Genomic DNA, 13981 nt, shown 5'->3' with positions numbered 1-13981 from the left:
GGGTCTATGGAAAAATGGCATGCTTTTTGTCCTTTCTTAACACCAAATTGCATCACCTGGATTTTTCTAGTGTTAATACTGATGCAATTTTTCTTAGCATAGATGTCTAGCGCATTTAACATAATGCGCAGGCCAGCTGGTGTTTTAGACAATAACAACATGTCGTCGGCATATAACAGCCAATTGAGGGCTGCTCCTTGCAATCTTGGTGGATCAATAGTCAGCCCTCTGAAGCTGGCCCCAAAGTCTAATAGAAAACAATTACACAATGCAGAGGCCAACAGACATCCTTGTTTCAACTCCCGTGAGGTCTCTATGGGTTCAGACAGCAACCCCTCATTATTCAAACAAATCAAAATTGATGTATTAGAAAGTAATTCAATGATCCATTTTAGTATGTTCCAAGGACACCTTAAATCCATCAATTTCTTAAAGAGTAGTTCCCTGGGAACAAGATCAAAGGCTGACCTAAAATCCACAAAAGCTGCATATATTGGTTGCTTACATTGTTTATTTAACTGAATAATGGCATGCAAGGTGACTAAATTAATAGCTGTACCTAGGCCGGGGACAAATCCTGTCTGAAAGGAATCTCTGTGGTTCAGATGATTTAACCATTTATTAAATTCAGCCAGGATCATGCGTGCAAAGATTTTTCCAGGGCAGTCTAGCAGAGCAATAGGTCTATATTAGGCCGGATTTGCTCTGTCTCCTTTCTTAATTATTGGCAAAATGATCGAAGTTTTCCAATTTGAAGGAACAGAACCTGTCGGCATAAAATGCTTAAACATGTGGTACAATATATCCGACCATAGGTATCGATTTTGTTTTATTAAAGCATTATGTAGACCATCTGGTCCAGCAGCTCTAGAGACACTCAGTTTGGATATGAAAAAGAGTATATCATCATGGTCGAAATTCACCTCATGTTTACCAACAATACTGGCCCAATTTAACCCGATGCTTTTGAATGGTGTAGTATATATGTTGCCATAAAAGGCTCTCCAACACTGCTGTGAAATGGAATTCACTTGTAATTCAGGGTGTCTTGTGTTTGAGATTGTGTTTATCAATGCCCAAATGCCCCCTGATGATTTAAGGACGATCTGTTTCAAAATTACCTCTCCATCATGTTGATATTGGGAGACACGCCGACCTCTCAGCCATTTTTTGTACTCATTTTTTAGTTGTTTTATGTGCTCAAATTTAGACCCTGGATTCAAACTATATGCAATAGATAGCTTTCTTATGTTCCTCCTTAATTCACTTTTCCTGCATTTAACCTCAAGGTCGAAGGCATGAAGGTGAGATTGATTACCACGTTTAAGGTGAACTCTTTGTGTTGTAAAGAGCTGCATAGCATGTACATAACATCCACTATCACATTCGCTGTCAATAGAGTGTAGTTCCGATAGAATATCTCTATACTGGCATAGTTTCGAGTGAGACCATTTCATACGGTTGCCAGCATTATTAACCTGTATATTAGACATGTTAATATTATAAGATAGTTTTTTGTTTTTCGGCCAATCACATACCAAATGGAGTAGACTATGATCACTCAGAATAGTTGACTTGACAGAGAACATGGTTATGCTATTCAAAAAGTGAGCATTCACAAAGATATAATCCAGGGTAGCATGGCTACCAGCATTGTGCCATGTGGTTTTAGCAGGCACATCTCCCTGTAGTGAGCCATTGATCATAACAAAATTTCGATCAGCCATAATAGACAACCAACGACATTCATCAGGCATGGACCTCATATTTTTAGATGATAATAGATGCAAATTTAGGTCCCCCATTATAAATGTGTTGATGATAGTATTGTCTAATAATAATTGATCAAGAATCAGGGTCAGAGTCTCAAAAAAGGCCTTGGAGGACAGATGTTTTTTCCCCCAATATATGCTCACCATAGCACAAAAACATTGACCATACTGAATCTTGACATATTGAAAACAGGGTGAGGGAGATCTATGCCAGATAACTTCAAGATTCTTATCCTTCTTAAAGGCCATGAACAAGCCAGCCATAGGGCGTCCCTTTGACTGCTCTATAGCGGGTACCATAAAGATGTTATATTGATCCCATACTGGTATTGTACGAAGCCATGTCTCCTGGAGCACTTGTATGTTAAACTGGGAGAGGTCATTGGTCTTATTATTGATTAAATGTCTATGACCTCTTGTGTTCCAGGAGAGTAGACTTATGGAGACCATCGTCTGGGTTTGCTATGATCTCGCATTACAAGTGTCAGATGGCCATGTATTTTGTGTGCGCCCTTCCTTAGATGTCACAGATGTTACATTGTCACCATATGTTCTCATTTTCGGGCAATCAATATTCATCTGGTTCATATCATGGGGCGTCACATCCTGTGTTAGAATAAAGCCCAGGTTGTAGAAGGCCGTTCGTGCTAGCCACAAGGTGTTTAAAACAACCCTTGATTGAATGAACAATCGTGCTTCTGTTAGATCTATGTCATTGACAAATTCAACTAAACTGATATCTGCAGATGTTATATCTTCAAGAGCAGTAATTTCTGCGCAAATATTCAAGAAGCTAGCACGATTAAGATCATATGTGGCAAAAGGGTAGCCACGGCATTTGATAAGTAGGCAATGATGGTGTTTATATTGGCCTTTACCAATATGCCTGGACATCCCAGGGTCATACTCAGTCTGTTGGGCCCGGAGCGGCCTACTAACAGTTGGAGGGCCCAAAATTCCCTGCCCAGCAGACTCATGTGGCGCTGTTATTTGTAATATTTGAGATCCTTTTAACAGAAGCTCAATATTGGGCACTTCTGTATAAGTATCTTGCTTATTTTGATTAGAATTGCTTCGTATGCCCTGATTGGCTAACCTAATGGTTTGTGTGAGAGCCTCATTTTCTCTGGTATATTTACGAGGGAAGCTCTAATTCCTCACGTAGATCTTGTATCATGCCATCAGTATTATTTGCCTGTACATTTTTCACTTCTACAAAGGTACCATGTACTTTGTTGGCTTGAGACTCATTAGAAGGAACTGTGTAAGACTTCACAAGGGCATCGTTTATTTTGGACTGTTTGTCAAAGGAAGCTCGTATATCTTCTCGTAAAATCTGTATAATGTCAACTGTGGAGTTTAATGCATTTCCGTGTGTAACTAAAGTTTTAGTAGGTGCTACTACAGAACTCATGGTTTGTACTGTGTCAGCGGGTGAAAGGTAGGACAAGGCCGCTATATCTACAGCCATAGTTTGAGTGGACATAACCACATTTGAGACCTGTGTACCATCTTCCATTCATTTTTGGGATGAAGGTACTGCGATGGCAAGCAGATCATCAAGTGGTTTATATTTTAGGGCTTCTGTTCTCCTATGCTGGTTTTCAAGGTTTAGATTCAATTTCCTTTTTTTCTTGGCCGAGATCACTAGTTTCACAGCCTTTTTAGCTTTCAGCCCAGAGTTTCTATTAACAGTTAGCAGTCGAGCTGTAAGATCAGTAACCTGCTCAATTAATCGTGTAGGGGCTACTGGCTGGGCTTTCACGTTGATGAACATGGATGCAAATGATATTCCTTGTACTTTCGGCGTTACCCCGATTAAATCAGCAGAGACTGGTTGACTACTTGCACCCTGAGTAATATGTAAGGCACTTTGCACTTTCGGAATTACCTCTGTCGAATTACTAAGTACTAATTGCGAATTCCTGAACAGCATCTGCTACAAGGTTGGAATTTCTTGCTGGATTTGTCAATACATCTCCCATCTTATCCTGTTGTGAAAATGCAATTGTTTGAGTGTGTTGGCTTATAAGCTTCAATATAGGGGGACGAGATAATAGGTTTTGTGCTTGCTGTTCTTTGTTAAGTAGAGAATATATCAAGTGTACTTCTCTGCTCTGACATGCCATTTTTCCTCTACTGACTCATACAATTTTGCTAAGGATAATAAAGCTGTGTTCATTGCACTCAATGTGTTATTTAATGCCGGAGCCTCAGGAAAGGAGAACCTATTATCTTTATACGTCATCTGACTATCACGGATAAAGTACGGATGATTATTATCTGGTGCATTAAATCTAGTGCATCTAGGTGTTGGGGCTACAAATGATAAATTTGATATACTAGATGGAGATTTCTCAAAGAGTACTGGAGATTTATGTAGTTCTGGATTCACTTTTTCCATTAGGGAAATGGGAAGGTGTGTCTGTACATTCTCTACGCAGGCAGATGTGTGCATATGCAAATTGTCAGCCAATTGTATCAAATCACCAGTGTTAGTTCATATATACATAACCACTGGTGATTTGAATTCATGTGGGCTTGACGCATTCATAGATACTAAGGTGTCATCACTAAATTCACCCACTGTTGTTAATTTTCCATATTCAGCTCGTAATAAGTGCTGAGCTGCAACGGAACACGTAGGTGCAGGCAATGGTGATTTAGTCGCATGCACTCCTACCACGATGACAGCACTAGTACTCACTTGAGAAATACCTATTTCTCCAGTTGTATATGCTAAAGCAATCGTTGCATCCGCTACTTCTCTTCCTGCCTGTTGTAATTGTGCATTTGTAGGACATGACGTTGAATCAATCCCTGCTTCCTTAGAGAGTATATTTGAAGTAATTGATGCTTCAATAAAAGGCAAGACATTAGAACAAATAGCCTGAGGATTTTGAGCCACGGACAAGCTAGATATTGATAACGTATTCGTCTCACTTAATGGGGGGACAGAAATAATAGTTTCTAACCCCACACCATCTAATGTACAGAAAGTGCAAATGTCTGTATTCGCAGAACTCGCCCGCTTTCTGTCTTTATTATCCTTTAATCTCTTAGCAATTAGAGCTTTTTTAGTTGTAGAGGAGACCAAATTATATCTGTTTACTACATGCTCTGGCATGCCCGTTTTCAATGATTTTGTTACCCGGGACATAATCAACGTCAATTAGAACATTTAGTAATGAAACCAAAAAAAAAAGAAAAGGAAATACACAAAAAAATCAAAGCAACCTACTTCACAAACACACCTGCTCTCCCGCTATCTGACTAGACAGCGAGACAGCAATCACTTAACTATTCCCTTGTATAAATCTCGAAAAATATTGCATATGAGGGGTAATCTTATAAAAAGCAGATAAAATATGAATCACAATTCTAAAAAAGAAATGCCAGTTTTTAAAAGGCATCCGCCCCGCGTCCGGTGTCCAAAGAGAAATCTCGGCCACCAAAAAAGGCCAACTGCAGCAAAAACACTCCTGCAGCCAAAGTTCACATGCAATCCACCATCCTAGATGTACAATGATATAAATTGCATGGAAGTTTATGAGCTAGTGATCAGTTGTTATCCTAGCAAAAGCATCAAATGATGTTATTACACCGAATTTTGCACTCTTAGTGGACAGTACTCACAAATGTCAACTTGCTTCCTGGCTAACTTCAGTGTGAGCACCTCAGCGCCAAACAGCCGCACAACAGCCAGTGGCCTTGACCCCGATAGGCTTAACGCCGCAAGGGTGGCTCTAGCAGTCATTTATTCACTGCCAAAGTCACGTGACCGCTCACGTGATGCAAGTGATCCCACCTCCTCCAGGAAGCAGGTTCCTCCAACAGCAAGAGCCTTGCCTAGCTCGCAGTGCTGTTGTAACTGGATGTCAACAATTAAGCGTTCACTTGCGAAATGAGTTCCTTCTCCTCGTAGCAATATATATTTATGCATCTAGCATGTGTTTATATTTAGGGCTCTGGCATGGGTTTATATTTAGGTCTCTGGCATGGGTTTATATTTACAGCTCTGGCACGTGTTTATATTTAGAGCTCTGGCATGGGTTTATATTTAGGGCTCTGGCATGTGTTTATATTTGGGGCTCTGGCATGGGTTTATATTTAGGGCTCTGGCATTTGTTTATATTTAGGGCTCTGGCATGTGTTTATATTTGGGGCTCTGGCATGTGTTTATATTTAGGGCTCTGGCATGTGTTTATATTTAGGGCTCTGGCATGTGTTTATATTTGGGGCTCTGGCATGGGTTTATATTTAGGGCTCTGGCATGGGTTTATATTTAGGGCTCTGGCATGTGTTTATATTTAGGGCTCTGGCATGGGTTATGTTTAGGGCTCTGGCGTGTGTTTATATTTAGGGCTCTGGCATGTTAAGGCTCTGGCATTTGTTTATTTTTAGGTCTCTGGCATTTGTTTATATTTCGGGCTCTGGCATGTTAGGGCTCTGGCATTTGTTTATATTTAGGGCTCTGGCATTTGTTTATGTTTAGGGCTCTGGCATGTCTTCCTTTTGTTAATGAACCATACTGTCATCCCTTTCTTAGCTTCATTATTATCTGAAGAAAGTCCATTTCAGGAACACTGCTGGAGAGGAGGTGTTCTTTGACGAGAACGGCGACTCCATGACCGGGTTCGACATTCTTAACTGGGAGTATTCTGCAGAGAAGACCCACAGAGCAGTTCCTGTTGGGCGCTTTAATCCACTGGCACCTGCAGAGGAGCAACTGTCCATCAACGAGAGCCAAATCACATGGAACAGCGCATTCAAAGAGGTTTGTTAAAGGAGATATTGTATGTATTAGTAGAGTAATAAGCATTATTAAAGTAATTGATTCCCTTTGAAGTGTGGTGCATAGCAATGAAGCCTGGAATGCATTAAATGCATGTGTGCAGCAGCGCTAGATATTATGCATGCAACGAATAGACGTACAATCAATGATAAGTGACATTAAAGCAATGGTTGGGGGGCACAGTGTAGATCGAATGAAAGTTGTGCAGTGCCCAGAGATGTGGAATGCAGGCAATGGATATGGTGCACCACTGTGAAGTGTGGAATGCATGTATTAAATGTGGTGCACAGGAGTGATAGAAGGAATGCATACTATGAAACCACAGTGCAGCAGGAAAGGATGGGTTGCACACAATGCATATTGCGCACAATGCATATGGGGCACAGCAATGAGAGATAGAATGCAAACAATACATGCGTAGATCAACTGTGAAGCATGCAATGCATCAGATTAATGATGCATGCATCAGTGTGGGATGGGAAAACTGACATGTCCTTCAGACTGTCAGTAATGGGAACTTTTTTTCCTTAGTCGTGTTACTGTGTTACTACTTTTGGTTACTTTTGTTTCACTTGTGGTAACTTTTTATCATTGTACAATGAAGCTTACACTGCAGTACAATGGGGTGCATTTTCGTTTTGCCCTAGACTAACACTCAGAGGATTTTTGGTTACTCTAGTTGTGCTAAAAGGATAGGCTGGTGGGAGCAGTGACTTTTCCCCACTTTTGGGGGATTTTCATTTTAGCTTTACTGCATTTACTGTGTTTGGCTACTAACTGTGTCTACTTGTCAAACATGGCCATGCCACGAGATATTTTGCCTGTCCTTTTGCCATCTTGTTTTTTAGTCTTCTTCCTGGCCTAAAAGGCCAGGAAGATCCTTATTTTTTTAAATTTCAAACCATTGTTTATAGTTTGATCAACAAACTTTTACAACTTTTACCTTCATCATTCTTAAATTAAAACACATTTTCAAACTATAAGAGAAGAAAAAATAAGCATTATAAGTATCACAATTCCATTAATATAAGCAACATAGACAAAATAACATACAGTTATTAGAAGAGTTACATCATATAAAACAAGGTGTGGCAGTGGAAAAGAACCAGACCACAATTTACCTGAAAGTAAGATGAGCCTGTTGAGCTGCATCGTATTTTAAGCAAGAAGCACAGTACATTTTAAGAGTGTTGCTTAACAGGATGAGGGCTACAGAATGCACTAATTCTCTCCAAGTCGCTATCATAGAAAACAATATACATTGGCCATATCAAGATGTTAAACTTTGAACTCACAAAAGATACGCCTACATCCCTATTAGAGAACTTGTTTTCCAATTCCAGATTTATGATTGTAAGAAGCCTGGTCAGCGACAAAATTGTTTTTATACAATTACCCCACATGCAGGATAGCCAAAACCATTCCCTTGCTGGTACCGTGCCACCCACTCTATCAATTCCAATTGCTTCGAAACAAACTTTTTCAAAGTGTGCACAATAAACAACCAGATGTTTGGTGGACTCTGACCAACATCATTGCAGAATCTACAACCATTGGCGATATTTAGCGGCATATGCGGCAACCAGCTCTTGGTTCTTTCCAACGTTAACATTGGGTTTAATTTAAACCTTAGGTAAATGTGCCATGCATTGTTGCATGGAAATTGTACCAGATAAGGCTTATGTGGCAATCTCCTAGTAAAAAATGTTGCTGCTACTTTATAGGATTTCAAGGCCTCAATTGTATTCAAAGTTTTACACCAATCGTGGTCAAAGAGACAGTGTTTTACGTGCGCCAATCGAAATCCCAAGTTCGAAGGAGTAAGAGCCATTTAAGCTAGTAAAGACACCATTTTAGCGTAGTATTTGGAAATTGATGGCGGATTGATAGCAACTATCATTTGGCCCAAATCCTGCTATAATGAGTTTTTAGGGGGGAATAGCATTTTTTCCAGATTTGACAGTAGCCGCGAGTTGTAACTTTCTGACAGGGAAGCAAGACCCAGCTTCTGTCTCAATACGACATTGGGAATGGACTTAGCTAAATGCAAAACACCCTTCCATAGACCCCTTTGGATTTGGTCAAGAAATGTGTCAATGTCTGCAAGACACATATCCAAAGCATACAATAAAATTGACTCAACTTTTAGTGTGCGAAATTCCATTAGTCGAATGAAAGAAAATGTACAGTATTTCATGTAAACCATACGCATCTGTGTTGCAAAAAATGTTATCTTTTGGTTCAGTTCTTCTTCCCATATCGTGAGCGAGTTGATGTCAGTGATTGAGTACCCAAGATACCTAATGGTAGTGGCTCTTGCAATTGGGATGTTATCAATGGTCCATTTCCAAGTGCAAGGATTCCTCTTTAGATTCCTGAAAATAAAGATATGGGACTTTTCCGCATAGAAGTGTAGATTATGGGCACTGCAGGAAGAAGCGAACAGGAACAATTTGACTTGCAGGCCGAACGGGGTACGATCGAAAATCACAATATCTCCGCCAAGGCGAGCCAATGTATCTTCAAGTGAGCTAGCCTTGCGGGGTAGCTAATTTTATTTGCCCAGATTTCATTGATTCCACAAAGGTATAAATTAAATAAAGTAGCCGCCAAGTTACATCCCTGCTTCACCCCAACCCCAATAGGGATAGCATTTGTGGTTGCGCCCGTATGATTGACCCTTACAAAATAGGCAGTATTTTCATGCAATTTTGCAACCAGGAATATTATATGAGAAGGAATTCCCATCCGAGCTATTTTTTCCCAAAGCAATCCCCTCACCACACAGTCAAAGGCAGCTGTCAGATCAATATGTGCCATATAAGGGACCGGTGTCGGGAACCTTTGCTTTGGTGACAAGGTGAGCCATTAGTGTTGCATTTAATGCTGTCCCCATCTGTGCCCGAAACCCAATTTGAAAGCGAGAGAGGATGTTGTGCTGTTTCAAATAGGCATGCAGATCTCGAAGAAGTAAAATTGAAAAAACTTTGGCTGCTGCATCTATAAAGGCAATGGGGCGAAAATTAGATGGGTCAGTTCTTACACCCTTTTTATGCAAAGGAACAATTATAAAACATAACCAAGAGGGAGAGATATTTAGCATTAATAAGATGTTATCAAATTGGCTCTTCAATATCCTGGCCCAAAGCAGTCGATTTCGCTTGATTACGCATGGCGGGATGCCACCAGGCCCAGCAGCTTTAGAGTAATTCAAAGAGTGGATTGCACATTCTCAAAGGACCATTGTGGTAATGGCAGGTTTGGCATGCTCAAGCTCTGTGTGCTGACATTATCGAACATAGTGGGCAAACAAAATTTAAGCTTGAAAAACGCCAACCACGTATCAGCAGATATCATAGAGGCCTGGTCACTACTGAGAGTATTGGAGTCCGCCCTAAGCAGAGCCCATGTGGAGGGTCTGTCGTTACGACATAAGGTAGCAAGCATCTTCTGATTTGTCAGGTTATATAGGTAGCGTTTTTTGATTCGAGCACTTGCGATAGGTGTTACAAATGGCCTTTTTTCCCTTGTGAAACTCCTTCATAGAGAGGAAAGCACTCTTAAGTTTACGTAAGGCAGCATTTTTGAGACATTTAGCCCCTTGGATTGTCTTGCTACCTGAGTTGAGTTTACAATTCCTAAAATCCTTACCCACACTGCACAGTTTGGCAATCGTTCTTTTGAAGGGATTGTGTGCTCTGACATATTCCTTATCTTTGATGTTACCCATCAAAGCTGGCTGGCCTCGGAAATTATTTCAGTAGAGGGTGCTACGCGTCGACGTCCTCCAAGTTGATGTCCCTCGTCAGCCTCCGTCTTGGCGCTGACCTATAAATAGACTCGCGCAGCGTCCGTTGCTCAGTTCCGTTTTTCCGTGCTTCGTGGGCCTCGGAAACGTGTTGCTCAGTTCTTTCTTCAAGAAGATTCAGACATATTCTTCTAAGATATTATCTTATTTCGATGGCTTCTTCAACCGAACCATCGACCCCTTGGTCCGGCTTCAAAAAGTGTTGTGACTGTCGGAAGAAAATGTCATTGACGGATCCTCACAGGATCTGTTTGTGGTGCCTGGGTTCGGAGCATCACTGTTCAGAATGCAAGGACTGTATGTCCATGATGGCAAAAGCCTTGAAGGAGCCTAGGGGGAATCTAGAAAGAGGTATGACTCTTAAATCTCTTACTCCCTCGAACGTTTCTTCGGCAGAGTCGAGGCATTTGTCTCCTTGTCATCATTAGAAACATTCCCAGTTCAAGATCTCGAAGCGGTTCCCATCCGTCTTTGAGATCGAGACACGCTAAGAAGAGGCGTTGTAGATCTCCCTCTTCTTCGTCTTCTTCTGTCTCGCCGGAAAGGGTCACCTGCCCCACGAAATACAGCTCTCCAGCTAAGTGGCAGGAATTCCGTAAGAAAATGCTTAGCGTCTTCGAGAAAGCGGCCTCGACCCCCTCAGAGACGTCCAAAGGTGATACCCCGGGTGAAAGACCTGAAAAATCAAAACGCTGCAATTCGTTGCACCCGGCGAGAAAAACTACCCGAGAGCGTCATGACCCTCGAGAAAAGGCAGTAAGACCGAATCATCAACGCCATTGTCAAAAGGTTTCTTCGACTCATAAATCTGCGTCATCGACGCCGTTGTCGAAGGGCTCTTCGACACATAAACCGGTTTCGTTGACGCTGTCTTTGACGCCACAGTCGACTCCGATAAAGGACAGACCTACAACTGTCACTACAGTAGAGGTGTCGAAGACCTGACCATGACGTCGAGAATGCCATCGACTATTTCGACGACACCGAGTAGGATTCCGATCCTCTCGAGTACATCAATGTCTCTGTAAAATACTATTTTGAGATTACAGTTTCCAGGAATAATAATGGTTCCCCATAAACATGCACCCACTGACCTGATCCAGTAGCTCGAATGTGTTGAATATGAGTCCCCCGGGGGAATCTGTTCCTAACCCGTGCTCAATTGCACCAGGAAGGAATGAACTCCCCAGGGAAACCCTCTGGGGAAGAAAACCCTGATCGCCTCAGCTGATGGACGTCTTCTCTGAAGAGCAGGTTAGGGCGAATCTCTGACACAATTCCAGGAGACTGGATACAATACCCAAGGAAAATAACGAAAGTAACAATTAGAGAATGGTATGTTGTACAGAAAGACAGAGTGGAAGTAGAATATTAGTTGCCAAATAGTTACCCTTTATAAGGGAGGTGGTGTCCTATAAAGTCTCAGGATTGCATGTGTATGAATTCCTTCTGTTAAACACAGAGTTTCTGAACTAGTGGATCTTGTGATGTAACTTTGGGAATCTAATAGGGTGTGTAAGGGAAACAAGAAAGACCTGACTTTAGAAACAGGTGGACCTTTCTGAAATGCCAAAGGAACAATTGAGACGGGGAGAAAGGTACCTGACGGCAGATTCGGATTGTGATGCAAAGAAAAAACCTTCTGAATTCCGCAGTTGGGAAATGAATAAATGTATGCGATATGTCCAGATTGAGGCGAGCGGTGACAGGTGGAATGAAAAGGATCTGTCTCAAGCCGCTCTAACACTCGAAAGCCGAGGTTATGAGGCGGAATCTCTGCCCTTGGAGTGCGATAAGAAAGCTTCTAAAAGACAGAAACAGTGGAAGGTATTAGCAAGGTGTAATGAGCAGTTTAGTAAGAGTATAGGCCTAGAGACGAACTTACGAAGCGCTGACTGGGAAGAGTAGCAACGCACTCGAGCGTTGTGCCTGCCGCAAGATAACCAGATCCTTGCTGAGGGGGTGGAGCAAAGGTTGCAAGCATCCCTTGCAAGACTGGAATACTGCAATCGGACGACGTCGCCATCTTGGGAGAAACAATGGCCGCCACCCGTGATTGGGACCAACGGTGCCACAACGACCATCTCCTTCTGTGGGATATGACAGTCTCTTCAAACTTTTTCAACGCCCTTTTCGAGTTTGTCGAAGTCTGTGACTTCCACGTCGACAACCTTGACGTTTTCACAACCAGTGACAACAAATTTGGCTCCTTCTGCTCTAGAAATGGGTTTTAAACCACATCCTACGTCTGACTATTTTAGAGTCTTGTCGTCAATATATGAGGAAGGTGAGGATTCCGATCATGAGAGAGCTTTTGGTTTACAAAGGACCACTACACCCATACCAGAGGAATTTATATCTGAAGAGAACAGGTTGAAGGACCTTCAAGACTTCTTACATGAGGCAAGTGGTTTAGATAGTTCTCCAGAAGTAGAGTTTGCTAAACCAGACACTGGGGAACATGCTGAGACCCCTTATAGGGTTCTGATGGCCAGAATAATCGAATTCATGGGGTGGTCTACACCTACACCCTCTTTTCAGCTGGATGACGTTACTGATATTTTAGATAAAGGTCCACAGGATGATCCTGTTGTCCCCTTCCATTCTGCTCTGCAAAGAAAAGTTTCTGCAAATTGGGAAACTCCTGAAGTTATCCCTGCAGTTAACAAGAGACTGTCTGCTAAATACAGGATATCTGCTACAGATCCTGAATATCTGAGCAAACATCCAACTCCAGAGAGTTTGGTTGTACAAGCAGCAACTTCATCAAACAGTAGATCTGCATACCCTACTATTCCACAGGATAGGGATGATAAAAGATTTGATGCTATGTCAAAAAAAGTATTTTCAGCATGTAGCATGGCGCTTAAATCTATTAACGCCACTTGCACGCTTGCAAGATTCAGTCATACACTTTGGGAGTGTGCTTCATCAGCGGCTGACTGTTTCCCAGAAGAAGAAGAAAGGGAAGCATTTTTAAACATCATCAAGGATGGAAAAGATGCAATGTGTGAGTCCCTTTAAACAGGAATTAATTCTGCTGACAATATCAGCAGGGCCATGGCGGCAAGTACCACAATCCGCAGATTTGCTTGGTTGCGGAAGTCTGGTTTTGCTCCAGATGTACAAGCTAGACTTTTGAACATGCCCTTTGACGGCATTTCTTTGTTTGGTAAGAAGGCTAATGACAGCCTGGAGAGATTACAAACATCCAAGGCAGCAGCGAAATCTCTTGGGGCTGCAATTGGACAAATCCGAATCCCCCCTCAGGAACCTCCTGGAGGGGTAGGTCCTTTCGCTTTTACTCCGCATTCGGAAAAGGTAGAGGACAGCCAGCTCAAAGGAGCCAGAAACGATTCACCCGTGGTGGACTTGGAAAAGGTACAAAAACCGCAGAAGCAGGTGCCACTTTACCCTCGGCAGCTGCATCAGCCGCTTCTAAACCTCTCTGAGGTCTTCCCTCACAAGACACCAGTAGGGGGCAAGTTAACTCAACATCTGGAAGAATGGCAGGCTATTACATCAGATGCTTGGGCATTGGAGACAGTTGCCCAAGATTACTGCCTGCCCTTCCTACACACCCCTCAGAGTCATCCACCGGGGAAC

At 42.1% G+C, this 13981-nt stretch overlaps 1 protein-coding gene across 2 annotated transcripts in view; it reads left to right on the top strand.

Annotated features, from left to right (window-relative positions):
- LOC138453016 (vomeronasal type-2 receptor 26-like) overlaps window positions 1-13981 on the top strand; it is a 980057-nt gene that overhangs the window by 784433 nt on the left and 181643 nt on the right. For both annotated transcript variants that reach the window (XM_069605428.1, XM_069605427.1), the window contains exon 4: window positions 6322-6549. In XM_069605428.1, the coding sequence (XP_069461529.1) occupies window positions 6322-6549 (228 nt within the window). The remainder of the gene's footprint in view (window positions 1-6321; window positions 6550-13981) is intronic.

The sequence above is a fragment of the Ambystoma mexicanum genome, chromosome 4p (assembly GCF_040938575.1).
Source record: "Ambystoma mexicanum isolate Mex_15411 chromosome 4p, UKY_AmexF1_1, whole genome shotgun sequence".
NCBI classification, from domain to species: Eukaryota; Metazoa; Chordata; class Amphibia; order Caudata; family Ambystomatidae; genus Ambystoma; species Ambystoma mexicanum.
This window is presented reverse-complemented; position numbering and strand designations above follow the sequence as displayed.